The sequence below is a fragment of the Durio zibethinus genome, chromosome 23 (assembly GCF_047325235.1).
Source record: "Durio zibethinus cultivar Kanyao isolate XHJ-2024 chromosome 23, ASM4732523v1, whole genome shotgun sequence".
Taxonomy (NCBI): Eukaryota; Viridiplantae; Streptophyta; class Magnoliopsida; order Malvales; family Malvaceae; genus Durio; species Durio zibethinus.
The window spans coordinates 5,227,208-5,243,657 of record NC_143184.1 but is presented as its reverse complement, the minus strand read 5'-3'; the positions used below and the strand labels follow the sequence as shown (position 1 = coordinate 5,243,657).

The 16,450-nt window shown below is 36.8% G+C and overlaps 3 protein-coding genes across 6 annotated transcripts; all 3 read right to left on the bottom strand.

Annotated features, from left to right (window-relative positions):
* Positions 1 to 513: 513 nt before the first annotated feature.
* Positions 514 to 4,130, bottom strand: LOC111314257 (VAN3-binding protein-like). Its single transcript, XM_022915412.2, has 7 exons — positions 3,683 to 4,130; positions 3,480 to 3,584; positions 1,916 to 2,348; positions 1,304 to 1,534; positions 1,165 to 1,214; positions 1,007 to 1,064; positions 514 to 916 (listed from the first exon to the last, which is right to left on the bottom strand). Exons 1-7 carry the CDS (start codon positions 4,025 to 4,027, stop codon positions 648 to 650), a joined length of 1,491 nt encoding a protein of 496 aa, XP_022771147.1. The 5' UTR covers positions 4,028 to 4,130; the 3' UTR covers positions 514 to 647.
* Positions 4,131 to 7,186: 3,056 nt separating this feature from the next.
* LOC111314255 (2-oxoglutarate (2OG) and Fe(II)-dependent oxygenase superfamily protein) lies at positions 7,187 to 9,184 on the bottom strand. 3 transcript variants are annotated; one of them, XM_022915410.2, is made up of 3 exons: positions 8,796 to 9,184; positions 7,658 to 8,454; positions 7,187 to 7,583 (listed from the first exon to the last, which is right to left on the bottom strand). In XM_022915410.2, the coding sequence occupies exons 1-3, from the start codon at positions 9,036 to 9,038 to the stop codon at positions 7,532 to 7,534; spliced, it is 1,092 nt and encodes a 363-aa protein (XP_022771145.1). In that variant the 5' UTR covers positions 9,039 to 9,184; the 3' UTR covers positions 7,187 to 7,531. The 3 variants fall into 3 exon arrangements, with proteins under 3 accessions (XP_022771145.1, XP_022771144.1, XP_089608462.1); XM_022915409.2 differs by having other exon boundaries at positions 7,187 to 8,454; XM_089752336.1 differs by having other exon boundaries at positions 7,187 to 8,464; positions 8,796 to 9,128.
* A 105-nt stretch (positions 9,185 to 9,289) lies between these two features.
* On the bottom strand, positions 9,290 to 15,794 carry LOC111314254 (serine/threonine-protein kinase Nek4-like). Of its 2 annotated transcripts, XM_022915407.2 has the most exons (15): positions 15,286 to 15,674; positions 14,535 to 14,668; positions 14,227 to 14,293; positions 13,779 to 13,844; positions 13,592 to 13,638; positions 13,425 to 13,470; positions 13,250 to 13,330; positions 13,121 to 13,163; positions 12,939 to 12,988; positions 12,772 to 12,853; positions 12,617 to 12,666; positions 11,989 to 12,062; positions 11,757 to 11,808; positions 10,802 to 11,260; positions 9,290 to 10,128 (listed from the first exon to the last, which is right to left on the bottom strand). In XM_022915407.2, exons 2-15 carry the CDS (start codon positions 14,618 to 14,620, stop codon positions 9,502 to 9,504), a joined length of 1,830 nt encoding a protein of 609 aa, XP_022771142.1. In that variant the 5' UTR covers positions 14,621 to 14,668; positions 15,286 to 15,674; the 3' UTR covers positions 9,290 to 9,501. The 2 variants fall into 2 exon arrangements, with proteins under 2 accessions (XP_022771142.1, XP_089608461.1); XM_089752335.1 differs by having other exon boundaries at positions 14,535 to 15,794.
* Positions 15,795 to 16,450: the final 656 nt, after the last annotated feature.

The following is a 16,450-nucleotide window of genomic DNA, read 5'->3' as shown; positions in this document are numbered from 1 at the left end:
TTTAGGGTTGAAGGCCCTTTTTTTCAAGAGCTATTTTCTTTCTCTTTCAAGCACTTCATTGTTCCCCATGATTAGGACTATATGTGTAAAGTTATGGATGATTCCAAGTTTTTAGCAGGGAATAGGGTTACGTATATTTCCAGATATATATTTGCTTATATATGTGCTAGAGTTGTTTGAATTTTAAAAGTATTTGCCCTTTGAAAGATTATATAATTATTCGGAATTTATTTGCGAGGAAATCTTTATCATAAGAATTGCCTATGAAAAAAAAAAGTTAATGAATCACTTTTCCAGAATATAAAATAAAAATAAAACCCCGTTGATTGAACCATATAAATGTTTTTCTTTATCCTCGTAGTTTCTTACTGAATTCTTTGGGCATACATCGCAATGATTTAAAGTGGACAACAATGTGCTGAAGCAAAATATACCCATAACGCAAGCAAAGAGTCCAATCTTACACATGTACGACTTTTTGAAAGGTTACTAAGTAATAGGCCCTACAAAAAATTAATCAGTCCCAGAAATTTGATTGCGCCACCTCAAAATGTTAGTTATGCACGGCGGAATTAGATATTTGCCTTGGTATGAATTGACCGTACGCCCAATTGCTTGCTTCGAGCCCCTAAAGCAATCGACCTTAGTCAGGCAGATGAGGTCATTAGTCCAAGGTCTTTGCCGCCCAGAGACCATGTAGTTGAGCTTTGTCTCCTATGCTTTCTTTCAGCAACAATCGAGAGAAGCCTTGAGACACCTTGAGTCCACAGATCGTATTCTCTCTGACTCCTGCACTCAAACTCTACGAGCCCTCTTGTTTCAGTCTTCAATCCAAAGTAACGACGCTGCTCTCCACCATCGAATAGATGTCTTCCTGGCCATGCTGGCATGTCCTTGCACACCTCCAAAACCACATCTGAAACCCCGAAAAAATTACTATTTCTAAGGCAATCCACAATTTCTTAAATCAACATTGGCAACGTCGACTTGGACCATTACAACTTACTCTTTTTCTTTTTGGTGAATGTCCTAGCAACATGCTTGCTCTTCATCTTCAAAACCACCTTCAAAAGTTAAACACATGGATTATTATGATGTTACTGTAACTGTGCGGGGTAGAATTCATTCATATATAAAATGGTAATTTTATTTATCAATGTCTACCTGGCCTGTCTTGTTCATATAGACAGAGACAACTTTCCAGTGAAGGTCACCTGCATATAGACAAAACGTAAATTATATGATTTGTAAATTGTAATCATACAATAACGTGTAATTATGCAAAAATGAACAGATTTAATACCTTTCCGGGTTCTTTTGAGAAGTTCGCTACCCTTGGCAAGGGGCTCTTGACTACAGGCAGTAAGGAAATCCTCTCCAGAGGCAAACTCTCCGCTATAGTTGCAGTCTGAATGCCCGTTATTGCCTTTAGAACAGGATCCAACGCCTATTCCTTTCTCAGCTGGAAGGACCGCTGCAATGTTCCATCCTTCCTTTAGTGCTCTTGCCTTTAAGGTTGCTGCCCCACGTAAAGCTGCAAAGAAAGAAAAATCATCCATTATAATGAATACAAATGAAAATCCAATGCAGCTAAATCTTTGGAATCTAGTAAATGCTTATTTATAAGTCTGTCGTCTTGTACTTCATAACCTGATGATTGATGAGTATTATAGGATACATTAGTTTTGAATTAATGGCAGATAAAATAGAAGTCAGGCAATGAATGAAGCATTTTGGTGAGGTTTTTTACTGTTCCAAAGACTAATATAACCATCAAGCTCCACTAGCTGCAGCTGTAGACGCATCTAAGGTTACCGAGTCCAGAATTTTGACTCGGGTTGAAATTAAAGACTTAGAAGTATTAGCACAAAAAATAAGATAGGATCCTGGATTGGTGCCAGGAAGAAATCTTTACCTGTAGCTGCAGCAGCTGTGAGAGTCACGATTTCATCATGTGAACGAACATTAACAGCAGAGTTCACAACTGAAGCAAGATGGTCACGTTCAACTCCCATAGCTTCTGCAGCCTCCACGCAATGCGCAGCTACTAATGTTGCTGCTGATGCCACAGCCATGTCGGTCTTTGTTGACTGTTCATTTTTTTCAAAGGTGGAAGAAGAAGCCGCAGTGGCCACTGCAATGGCTGCTATCGATGAGGCAACTGCAGCAACTGAGATAGCAGCGTGGAGCTGTGCATTGTGAGCTCTCGTTTCTTCTTTCTTTTTCTCTTTCCTGTCCTTTAACCATCTCCCCACTGTCTTGGCCCCGTTGGGTGTGTTATGGCCATTACCAGCACCTGTGCGGCCTCCTTGGAATAAAGGTTGTATGGAGTTGTGGGTACGGAAATACTGCAAGAATTGTAATTACAAAGCCAATTTTTTTAATATGTCAATTGAATATGGGTTTGAACTAGTACAAGTATGGAATGGAAATGCAATAACAATGGAATGAGTCATGGTTGTGACAATGACTTTATGCTTAAGACGACCATGCGTCATATTCATTGTTATTTTGAAAAAGTTATGAGCAAAATGGGAAGTTTCTGGTTCTTATACACGAGCCTTGTAGAAGATGGAGCAGAATCAACAGATCAGAGAAATGTGACACTCCTTTACAAATGTGACCTGAAAGCTAAAGAGTATGGTGGTTTCTGGTGTCCGCGTATACTTACTGTTTTACTTTCAGGTGAAGGGAAGTGTGAGAGATTGTTTTCTTGAGGCGGTAAGGTTTTGACTTTGAAGTTGGATCCAATGATCAAAAGCAAACAGACAAACAATGACACTAGTCACATGACATTTCCAACTGAAATACAGCATCATTTCCCACTCCTGTACTCCATCCTCTCCTTCACCATACCCTCGCGTCTTCAAAATTTTAAGCCAATTTCAGACAACTTATATTAATCCACAACTTGTTCAAATCAGCTGATCATTTCACCCCAACATTCATCATCATTCAAAGAAGCTTTGCCGTTAAAGGAAAATCTTACAGTATGGCAGAAAAAAGGCTTATGAATGAGTAGACAATCTCAGATTCAGGCCATAAAATCCAGTTCGGACCTAAAGACAAGTTTAATTTGAAATAATAGCTGGTAAGTAAGTACTTTTTAAGTCCTCAAAACAGGCAGCTTTAGCTGATAAGACAGCACCTTAGAAGATCTTTAGGGAAATAAAAATGTTTAATTGGAAGAAGACAAAAGTTCCCGCCCTCTGTTCAGTGTAATACTAAAATAATCCAAAGATTACTAGGCATTAGAGAGGGACAAGTGATGCTGTGGGTAGCAGAGAAGAGACAGAAAGCTGAGATATTGGTCTCCTGCCTGTCTTCAATGTATTGCTCAACATTTCCTTTCTCTTTTTCTTTTCTTTTCTTCCACCGAAAAGATCACTAGGATATAAAATAGTACCATATCATGCCAATTATTTAAATATATACAAAAGAAAAGGAGAGGGAAGTAGACTAGGGAGTGTGTACGAGACCTTAACGACGTCGTCGAATTCCTCAGTTGGTGAAACCGGAGGGCTACCATTAATCAAAGGCCCGCTGCTGTGAGAGAGCCTCCCTGATGTTAATGGTGATACTTCCTACAAATATAAACCAGTAAAAATAATAACCAAAGCACGCAAAAGAAAAGACCGTCAGTTTCTAACACTTATTTGAACATTGTACATGTAGTATTTACCGACTGTGACATAATGCTTTCAAGAACGAGCTGTGAAGTAGCAGAGGAAGAGAAAGAGAACTGATTGGCAACAGCAGCCTTATCAAGCTCCGTCTCGCCATTTATATCTTCAGCTATAGTGCACGAAGAGCTGCTGGCAGACTTTGGAGCCGTACTATTACCACTGACTGAATGGTGATGCTGAAGAGGTGCAAGGGCTTTGGACACTTCGAGAGCTGAAACACTCCATGACCTTGAAAGGAACTCCATTGGACCTCTTGGGCTCTCTGGCAGCTGCTTTCCAAAGAGGGAATGGTGGGAAATGTGCTCCGGCCGACGACGGGCCCTTGGGCTTGCCTCTTCCATGAAGTGTAGTTGAAAGTACTGGAAGTGAGCTTTGGTTTTGGTTGTTAGCCTTTAAAGAAGAGAAAAACAGAGGAATGATTTATTGGTTATATAGATGGGAAGGTTTTCGGCCTACTTTTGGGTATTGAATGTTTGACAAGTGGACCGGCATTTTCTTATTCACGTAAACTTCATGTCAAATTCTTTTATATATATAAAAAAATTCGCAAATTAAAAATATAAAAAATTATAAGTATTAAAATTATTTACTGAATATATATTTAAAATAAATATATAAATTAATTAAAATAAATTTAGAATCATTATATTTCAAATTTAATCATATTATAAAATTACCTAATTAACACAAAAATTAATACTTGATATCTTAAAATAATACAATGCTTTAAGTAAGTGGATGGAAATATTTTTGAAATCTAGATACGACAACAAAACAAAAAGGTGATTACCCAAATCAAACATTATCTTCCAACTGGCATTCTCCCACTAATGTAACTACACAATTGAATTATGGTAAGGTATGGTCAAAGATTGGAAAAATGGTTCGGCTACGGTCGAGACGAAACAAGTGGAGACTAACACGTGTCATTGATGATTTGACATATTCGTATAAAAAAAGTTTTTCAAAGTTTTTAACTAGACGGCTGTCTGATTCCAAAAAAAAGTAAAAGTAATAATATCTACTTAAAAAACGATGGAGGCTGCATCGGATGTGACTAAAAAGCAAAAGAAAAGATTTTGCAAGAAATAATTATGTTATGTTAGCATATATATATATTTGTTATTTAAATTATATCATATAATTATATTATTAAAAATTTATTTATTTATTTATTTATTTAAATAAATAATTAAAATTTTTAATAATTATGTTATGTTCCATGGCTGTCTAAGGTCTTGTTAATGTCCAAGGCGGACCAGGTTTTGAGATGTTCAGATGAAAAGACAAATTCAAGCCTTGAATCAGTTTTTTCTTTGGGCACAACACAGATGCCGACTCAAGATTCAAGACTGAGCCAATGCTACAATGCGCGTGCCTGGATACGTCATCGTGTCTCTTTTGATCTCATCTCATCTACGGTCTACATTTCCTTACAAAGGTACATATTTCCCCATTTTGTTTTTTATTTTTTTCTGAGCCAAAAGCGAAACGAAGAGAAGAAGAGTAACAGCTTGCTAAAGAGACAAACTCTTTTGCCTTGTTTTCTCAAATGATCAAATACCACCTTTCGTTTTCCCTTTGCATCATACATTTTGAATAAGTTCCCTTCAAGTTGCATTTATTTCATTAAACCATTTATTATTTATTTCCAAAAGGGAAATGCCTGGTTTACAAAAGTTGGATTTTAAAAAAAAAAAACATTCAAGATGTAATCTTATTCTGAGGCCTACACTCAAATTTAACCTTGGTTCTAAATTTTGTTGGGTTCTTTTGTCACAACGAGTTACTGTTTTACAAAAAGGGCCGATCACTAACTCACCCTTTGATGCAACTTCCCTCTTAGAACTTTATGGATGCTAAGTTCTCTTTCAAGTAAACTAACTACTTTAATTCATGATGCTAAACGTATAACATTTAATGGGAAACCATTGTTTAGCTCAACTTCGCTTTGAGTCGTCACTATTTTTTTTCTTGTTAAAAAACGTTATCTAAGAGAAAGTAACAAGAAATGTTTAAATTTAAATTTCAAATATGATAAATGACTCTTTTAAAAATGTATGGAGTCACCCTGCCAACTTTAATTCTCCATCTTTTTTCTAAAATTAATATACGAGGTAAAGCAACGTCAAACCGTGGAAATCAAAAAGACATCAAGCCGTGTGCTTTACTCTTTTACTTGTAGGCATTAGCCAGGAAGATAAGAGCCAAAACCATGGTACAGCAGTATAAAACTTAAAAGACACGATCACACTGCAAACAACAGACATACACAAGCCCAACTATAGCAAGCAAAAGCCAATGTCCAGAAGCACAAAGGCTCCCTGTTTTATTCCTGCACCTGGTTTTGGCATTAAGACTAAACTTTCACCTTGGTTCAGAATGCCCGATCAGTCCCACTTGGCTTGGATGTCAGAAAAAGCACTGTTCATGTCATCACTCAGCAGTAAATAGCTGTTTGAAATAACTCATTTAACCACGAGCAATCAGTTTTTCATTGTGCACAAGCAGAGCGTGAGAGAGATAACATTCTATTTGTGGCTAGTATTTCTGCATGAGGTGGTAATAGTAGTAATACTTACCCGGTAGATAATAACAAACAATAACAGATTTTGAATTTCATTCCTTCACTGCTGTAATAAACAGAGCAATCATCAGTCGCTCTCCAAACCGTCCCAACAGTCAGTATGTTCCCTGTCCTTCAGCCAGCCAACAAAATTTGCTAATTCCCGCTCGATGGTATGTTGCTACCTTATTTCTTGTGGCTGAATAAGTGGCATATAGCGAGCACTTAGTAGAAATGATAGGCAAATGAGCAAGTATAGCACCACCATAAAACTTACATGACGCAAAGATTTAGATGTGGCATCCAAATGAATGATCTATAACCAGTTCTCATATATACGAAAAAACACGAATGATCAAGCTTGAATCACCAATGACAATGCCGTTTGATCATCCAATTCGAATTTAGTTTCTTGAAGATAAAACACCACTAAGCCTTGAGCTACTTAATGACAGGGAACCCTTCCCACATCATAAACTCATTTCTCACTCTCAAGATTCAAGCCTTAAAAGTTTAAAATTTGAACTATTAAGGTGTCCCCTGATCTGAAGGACTCTGCTAACAATTTATAATTTAACAAAAATGAGCCAAAGATTGAAAGCAAATTTAAACAATTGAAAGGAAGGATAACAAATTAAACAGATCAGAATGTTACCTGTTAAATGGTAGCGGATGCTAAGATTCAACACTTAAAAATGCCAGAAATCTTCCTTTCATGCTTCTAACTGTTTCCGTATTTTTGACCTAATAATTTTTCATTGTGGCCTTTAGCTGACAAATAGCTAACAATTGTGCAGGAAAGAAATGGTGTGAGCATAAGTTAAGCACAGACATCAATTGACTCAATTCCAGAGGGCAAAAGTAAACATTAATTCACTAAAGCAAATCAACAACTACATTTCTATGTTGGAAAAGAAGCAGGTGAGCTAAAAAGTCAATGACAAAAGGTAGAAGGTAGCATAAATAGTGGGAACAAATAAGAGTAAATAAATCTCAATGTGAGAAAAAATAGGAGATTTAAAACTCTACTAAAGATGTCTACATGATTAAAGACTGCGCCCTACCAACATGGACATCCTATATTCATACAGAAAAAAGACATCAAATGAGTAATCATTTATTAGACTGTAAACCACTGCCACCATAATACTGCTTGGTAGTTTCACGTGAGAATTCTGCAAATGTCATCCCATCCTTCAATCGTGCTGAAAGTGGTGGAACTGTCTTTTGAAATTCTCGAGTTAGTGCATTTTGGTCCTGATCAACAAAGTTATTTTCCTCAGCTTCCTCCAAAGGCTGACAGCCTGGTTTGAAATATTCCATAGGATAATCTGAGATTGAGAAAGTTTTACTCCATGCTGGCTGCAAAAACACAACAAAAGTTTCTCTGCTTAAATTTTCCAACCTTGCTGGTCTGCACACACAGTGAAGGGTTGACCGTAGCTTTCCTTTGGATAGGATATCTGCTGATTCTCCAACCTGAACAATGAAACTTTCAGGAGAGGACTTCACCATGAGGACTTTATTCTTGTTAGGGTGAAAAATCTGCAAGTATGAATGCCCACTTGGCGAAGCACATTCTTGATCACTAGAAATGGGAAATTCAGTGTTTGCTGTTGTTTGTTGTGAGGACAGAAGAAACATGGGATCAGTTAGAACAGTGAAGATACCATAGTCATAATGCCACTGTTGCCAAAGGTTGGGATGAATTTCACATGGCCTAACTTCATTACCATTTGTGTCTAAGTTAGCGCCTTTCGATAATTTTTGCTCACTCCTTGCATGATTATTAGCATGTTTTTTACTTGATCCCTTCCTTCGACCATCTTCTCTAAGAACAAGGCTATCTACCATTGAATGATAATGTATAAGGCGCCCTTTTGCTGCACATGAATCCAATAAGCTTTGCTCAAGCTCATTGCCTCCAATGGCCCTATCACATATTCGAGCAAGACAAAGCCCTAGCTCCATCATGCAAAATCCTAGCGCCTTGAACATATTCTCAAGATCATCAAATCCGTCATCCTGAAAGTCACTGGTACTACCAATATTTACATTTTCCAAATTCAAATGGCTATCTACTCTATGACTTGGTTTAGTTTCAATGGATTCAGGGCCATGAGCATATTTAAGCTGCATTGCGAAAGAGGAGGCATTCCTGTCTGGGTTTTTCAATGGAACATCACTCCCCAACTTGTGCTCCTAAACATAGCTTAAACAAAGAAAACATGGACAACGAAAAACGATAAACAACATCAAAAAGATTAAACGGAAAAAAAACTAAAATATATATAATTGAACAGTACTTTTATAGGAGAAGAAAGCTGTTAATATACTTTTGCTTTGGAATTGAAAATGCAAAATTGTTATACATTAAAAGCTTCCAATCCAATAAGTTTATACCATAGCAAAGGCATGGAAACAAATACTTAGACTCTAGGAACGAAAAGAAAGGCACACGCCACACATAAAGAAGAGAGAATTGAAGCTAATTATGGCTGATAAAAAAAAGGCAAAGCGAATAAAATGTTCGTTGAAATTACTCTGAGAATACGTTTGCGATCTTCGGGCCTATGGAGAGACAGCCTACGAGAGAGATGAAGAAGCTTTCGTCGGAGAAGAGAAACGTCGGGAACGTTTGCAATAGCGAGGAGACCTGGGCCCGTTGGGCCCAGGTTTTCCATTATCATTTCCTCTTGATGCGAACATGAGGATAATGATGATGATAGGAGCACGAGATCTGAATATTGAATTTCGTAGAGTTCTAGAATTTCTGATCCTTCCATCTTTCTTTCATCTACTCAGTCTTAGTGTCCCCGCGAGTGAAGAATCCGACACTTCAATCGTATCCTCGTTTTAAATCGAAAATTTCAAGCAATACGAGCAGAGGACAAAACATAAGATATCGACGTGTAACTCGGAAGATCTCTATCCTCCAAAAACAAAAGTCCATGGTCGAGGTCCAGGCCCAGGCCCGAAATCCAATTTATTTCCAAAATCTGGATTTTGATATTCTGATCAAGTATATTATATCAGCTGAACTTCAAATGATTCTGCAGTGAATAACATATTTCAAACGCACAACCACACTTTTGGAGGGTTTAATGCAAAGATCCAAATCCACATCAAGAATCACCATTCTGTCTTCGAGTAAGAAGACATCCTAATTTTAGTACCAGGAAAAAGAAAGGGGTAGCGTCAATTATGTACAAGTGGCAGCATCATTAGCAGAGCAATTAGTATTTTAGCTTAGACTCGGGTCTCCTTGAAGCTCTTAGCCAACCAGATGGCAGTTTCCCTGGGAGACACTTTCTCTGGTCCAAATGGCTTCAACAGCACCCCAAGCTCGTCATACCTGTGTTGTTGTAAGAGACGTGAACTGAACTCGAGCAGCCCTTCTAATGCCTCTGCTCGCTGCTGGTACGATGAGGTGTCGAACCGCCGCTGTCGTGACTCGGAAGATGAATGAGTGGATACAGCAGCACGATTATGTTCCGAGCCTTCGCTACCACCTCGTACAACCCCAAGGCTTTGATCACTTCCATTCGATGTCGTGACAACTTTGTCCAGAATCTGGACCGTACACTTGTCCTTTGTTATAGAACAGTCAGCACTGTCGATTGATGAAGAGGAGCACTTTGCAGAAGTCGATGAGGTTCCACGGATGGGTAAGAGGGGATCATCAGAAGAAGCTAACGGGAATTCTGCAATTTTGTCAATTCGTGGGGCATTAACGGAAACATCCACGCTGCGAAGCATACCGGCATTGGCTCTATAGGGGATCACCAAGGTTGCAGTCCTTGTTGGCAACGGAAGAGATACTCTGCGTGATGAGTAGTAGGGTGATTTTCTTGCAGGCTTTTGTGTTGCTAGAGCCTGTACATATTAGCAGGCTAAGTATATATGCACCCAGAACTCAACATGTTGCAAAATTAACCATTGAAAAATTATCATTCTCAGTTCACAGAAATATTCCATGCCCAACACAGAAGAAAATGGCCAAGGTTTCCACTTATATTTAGTTCCAGTCATCACAGAATTTAATGATTTCTCAGTTTCCAATACTCTTGACTATATTTTAAGCACACATACGCTCAGGAAATCCTCTAGATAATGGATGAACGTGAGGGAGTTCAAGAATTAAACACAATTTTTACATTAAAGGAAAGATGAAACAAATACGTGATACACGAGATGAAAAGAACAAAAGCAGAGAGCTATCTTCTAGGAAGCTAGACTAGGCCTTATAATTTGTGGACAAAGAAAAGTTTTCTACTATGCTTATCATAGAGAAGCACGACAATGTAGGATTATAAGCTTTTCGCAATCGCACTAGTTTCACTGGTCAAGAAGTCGGATCAAAACATTTCAGGAAACATAAAAAAAAAAAAAAAACAATTAATGAAGTATGAAAGTCTCACTCTCAATCACTTGGAAATTTGAAAAATAGGGAACTTGAGGAATGATATTTCCACATTACTCTCAATGCACCAAAGAATGAAGATCAGTTCCTCTATTTAACACAGATATGGAGAAATATGAAACGCACCGAATCATGTTTTTGACTAGTCTCGGATATCTTTGCTGGTGTGGTATGTTTCCTTGGAGTGATAGACACTGCTGGCGTCAATTTTGGAGTCTTAGCAACGGTGGGAAACTTTGTAGCTATTGACTTGTCAATTGTAATCTCTTCATTGTCAATACCAACAGAAAATTCTGTGAATTTTTCAAACAAATAACTTGGAATTTCTTGCTCTCTCCCAATAGAGCTGAAGAAGTCCTGTTCTGTTTCAGATACACTGGGGTTCAAAGCCCTGTCATTGCTGAATGACCGTCTTCTCCCTATGTCACTAGGAACCATAACATCTTGCTCCACAAATCTAGTTTTCTTTATGAAGTTGGAATCAGACCATCGAGCCGGGAAACTGGTGCAACAAGGACTATTCAATTTCTGATGAATTTTGAGGGCATACGGCTGAAGATGTGGGTGAGTGAGCAACTCTGAAGCCTGAATACATTTTCATTTAGTGAGGTGCTTTAGTTTATAGAAAAAGAAGTTGAAGGATATAAGTTTGGGAAAACCATATTTCAATCAAGAAAGCTAATGTACCAAAAAAAATGTCTGACATATACAACATGCTTTTTTTTTTATTATTTTTATGAATTTTGACCTCTGTAACATCTTAACTTTAAGGCAACTAGTTCAAAGTTTAAGAGAATACCAAATCTTCTTTAAATGAAATGTTGATTCAAGCAAGAGTTGTAAATTTTCCTTTCATGCTAATATACATAGAAAGGATCAACATCAATAACTTCTTGAAAACCAATATCTGTCAGCCTAATCTCAATTATTTATAACATGACCTATTACCAAAAGTAAAATACTAGTTAATAAGTCCAAGTACTATTTTTTCTAAAACATGTTATTCCTCTTGAGGATATCTCCTCATACTTATGTCTGTAAAAGCAGTGTAAGATTAAACAAGAAGGGGAAAGAAACATACACTTGGTCTAAGTTCTGGATTCTTCCGTAGCATGCTTTTTATGAGTGATCGACTGGAGCAAGGGAAAAGAATTAGACAGGAAAGCAATGTTGATAAGGGCTGAATGCAACAATAGAGATAACCATAATGATTATGAATATTTCTGCAGTATGATGAGATTCCATGATATTTAAAAAAGCCAAATTGTATTTGGAACGTGACATTGATATGCATAAAGAGGATAGAGGCTTACAATGCACCAGAGTACATGGTTGGCAAAGGAGCCACTATAGACCTATTTATTTTGTTAATCAGAGCTCGCATATCCTGATAAAATTACAGAAACAGTAGCTACCGTTAGGGTTAACCAAATGCAAAAGGATGGCAGCCATTGAATGGATATGTAATATCCATGGACATGGAATCGTTCCTTGTCCTACAAGTAGCATATAAAACAAGCATATATCTTTAAATGTGATTCTATCATCTCACAACCTAATTTAGCCATTCAGCTTAACACTGGGATCTCAAGATCAGGTGCTACTTTATGATGAGTCTAAGGTGATAATCCATATTACTGTGAAAGAATCCTTGATGATCAATTTGCTTCTTCAACATATGTGGACGCAGATACCTAGATGCTTTTAAACTGTACAACAACTGAATCCTTTAACGCCAGCACTGGCATGAACAATCATTTCGAATTTCATAGGACTCAATAACTAGATGCTCATTTTTAGTCCATCAAGAACGACCGAATGGGAAAATGGTTAGCAGTGACCAGTTCATCAAATTACACATTCCAACAAAATTATGACTCTGATCATGCCAAGAGGTGGCAAAGAGTAAATATCTTAGTTAAAAGCAGACCAGCAACTTACAAAAGCTTTAAATGCAGGTTTGTGAGCAGTCATTTCATAGAGGCAGCATCCTGAAAATTTTATTACATTAGATATATGCCGAATAGAGATAGGGAAGGGGGAAGGGAAAAGCAATCCAGCTCAGATTTTCTTAAAATTTCAATAGTTGAAGGTACCTAAAGACCAAATATCTGACTTAGAACCATAAGGTATATCGGCAAGTATCTCAGGGCACATATAACTAGGAGTTCCCACAACCTGTATTTAGAGCAAAAAACAATAGTCTTAAAATAAAGCAAATGGTGAAACTGTATAAAAGCCATACCATCTGTCTGATACTCACAGATGAAGCAAGGTCATCAGAAGTCAATATTTTAGCAAGACCAAAATCACCTGCACAGGTACACATCTTAGAAACTGACCAAAACGCCTAAGTTTAAAATACAGAATGCTAGACACAGGTGAAACTGAAACATGGTAAGCAAAGTAAATCAGGAAAATTAGGCATAAAGGAGGACTGATTACCTAGACGTATGTCTTGATATTTTGTCAAAAATATGTTTGAGCACTGAAACAAAATTATAGCTTAGAATGCCGTAAGCCTAAAATTGCGTACGTTAAACTGACCAATCTTCACCGAGAACTACCACTGACCTTGACATCACGGTGAAGAACATGGTTGGCATGCAAGTAATCAAGTGCCATTAGGAGTTGAACTAGCCACTTGCAAAGTTTCTGTGTATAATTTATCAAGTAGAAAAACAAAATTTACGTTTTGAAGTATTGTAGATAACTAAGTCCTTGCAAAGTTGGTCAAAAGTTTCACTACCTCCTCAGAGAAATGAACACCATTGGCTCTTTTTATAGCTTCTGCCCTGTATAATGAGCAATGTCAATTTGCAGAAGAAGAAAGTGCAAAATAACAAATCCCGCCCTAAGCAGTTCCCATTTGCTAAATAATTTCAAAATCCCACTTAAATAACAAACGTAACTTACATATCTCCTCCTTCACAGTATCCTACAATTATGCAAACATAGCAACCCTGCAAAATAAAATAAGCAACAACATTCAGTGGACAGATTCATTAATAATGCATATAATGAATTAAAAAGAAGTATGAAAACTATGAATCAAAGAAGCATGAGGCAGAATAAAAAGAAAAAGAAAACACCATCCACTCACTCTCTCTACCCAAGAATCTTTGTATTCCACAATAAATGGATTCTTCACCTTAGAAATAAGCTCCATCTGAATCATAGGAAACAAAAGAGCATTTTAACACTGTACTATTTCTTTGAACAACGGAGCACAATTTTGGAGTATAAAAGATGCCAATCATGGAAAAAGAAGAAAAGGCAGGGGAACAAGAATATATTTAAATATACAAATAATATAAGTGTCAAGTATCCAAATATTCATAAACAACATATCTCGGTCCAAAGATCTGCCACCTTAGATGTTTTTACTTAAAACATTACCAACGGGTCAAGCATATCTTTCATTTCAAAAATTGCTCCTAATCTTGATAGTTTCTCCAAATAGAGAGAAATTATTTTCGTATATCGACCGGCTTTTCAGAAAGCCAAGCGACATGAAAGCTTTCTTCACATTGCACATAAAAAGAACTGACCTCTTGATGGGCAGATCTCCGAGACCTATCAGTCTGCCGAGCAAGGCGAATCTTTTTCAGGACGTACCTAGAAGGGAAAGAAGAATGTAGGCTACTATTGACATAATAAACATAAAAGAAACCACCCCATCCCACACAATCTCACAATGAAATTAAATATGCAAACAACCAAATGAAACAAATATGGCACAATTCAATTCATGCATTTAGACACACACACACACACAAAGAGCACATGCACAAACAGATGTGAGCCCTGAAATTTGAACAATAGTCAGAGATCGAAATAGTGGTGCAAGTAATCTCACTTCTTCTTTTCAAGTTTATGCCTCACAAGAAGAGCAGAACCAAAAGACCCTTTCCCAATCTGGTCTAGAATTTCATACTGCTCCATATTGAAGGATTTTTCCCGCCTCTTGGAGCGAAGTCAAACAGTTTTCAACTGTTATTGCAAAACAAAATTAGTTATAATTTAACTGCAAACAACACTAACATTAAAACAAGAGAAATAACGACTTCTCAACCAGAAGAGAAAAAAATTAATGCAAAACTATCTACCATAATAAATCAGATATAAAGTAATTTACAGCGGTAATAATCTACAAAAATACGGAAAAAGCAATATCGATACTCGACAAAATCCATAAAAAAGCCAATACAGCTCCAAAAACACCGATATTTTGCCGTTTTGATGAGATGAGATGAAGACAATTAGTTAAAACTCGACCTTTAAACCGAAAAGTTCAACGAAATATTTTCATTTCTACAAAATCCTCAGCGAAAATTAACATATTCCCAAAAGGTGTTAAAATCAAGTAACTTTAAATTTTAAATTAAAAAAAGGAATGTTTCTTTTGGCATTTAAGCAGCTGTTAAGTACAGGACTAAGTAAAATGCATCTCTCCTCTATTCCACTTCTCTAACAACTAAAATGAAGAAACTTAAAACGAAAAAACAGAGAGAAATCAGTTTCTTCTGTGTACTTCCATTGACGACGTAAATTGTTGGAGAAACGAAAATCCAATAAGAAAACCAAGAAGAGAGGTAAAGAAAAGTTACCTGAAGTGAAAACACACACAAAAAAAAAAAAGGAAAAGCAGGTGAAAGAGAACAAGCGGTATCTTTTTGAACTCTTTGAAGCAAAAGATAAAAGAAATTCTTCACTTCACTAAAGTCTAAATTTAAACTAAACCGGTTTTTGAATTTTGATAGAATAAAATGGAATTTCAAAAACCCTCTTTTTTATTACATTTATTATTATTATTATTTTGTTCTAAATTTGGGATAAAGAGAAACAGAAACAGAGAGAGAGAGAGCGGCAATTGAACAAGCAGTGGGGGAAATAAAGGAAAGAAGAATGGTGACGGTGAAGAATTTAAAATTCAAAATACTGTTTTAGAGGGGTGAGGTAGCGGTTTTGGATTCTCTGAGACGAGGTACAGGGGCTTGTTTGAGTTGTAAAACGCTGTCGTTTGAAAAGGTTTTGCGGAAGACAATCTGACGGTGAGATTGATTTTGCTTGGTACCCCACCTCTACATTGACTCCCCAACTTACAAAGATTTCAGTTGGACTCCTCAAGCTTTTCTGCCTTTATTTATTTTCCTTTACAAATCCATATATAATTTTAATTTATATTTAAAATTTTTTAAAAAAAGTACAAGAAGAGATAGACCAATATTTTTTATTTTATTCCATTTTGAGCAACAAACAAACTTTTTAAGAAAAAAAAATCTTGTGTCGGCTTTTATTGCCCCAGTACATAAGTTTTCAATGAACCGAAGAGTTGAAGGCCCCAATTTGATTCTGGTAGGCCCAATAACGTAATTCAAGTCAATTGGATTGATACTTGATTATGAGTTTCCAACCTTTAAATCGGTTGGTACCGATCGACCAGATGAGGCCCTCCCCAAAAAAGAAAACCACGTTAATTTTGCTCAACTTAAGGTGGCTTTATTGGTTCTCAGGACAGTGCCACCTTTTTCTTTAAATTTTGTTTATTTTGGTTAAAAATCATTAAAGCAGCAATGTCAAAGTCTTAACAGCAGCATGATTTTTCTTTATTAAAAGTTTCTCTCTATTTTTTGGCTCCTTTTTCCTAGAATTTTTTAGTGATGTAATCTTGTCTTGGTAATGATCCCAAGTCCCAACCCAATGTTGTGCTTTTAAAAGTGGGCCTAAAAATGGGTGGAGAATTTTTGTTGTTGGGAAATCCATGATGATGAT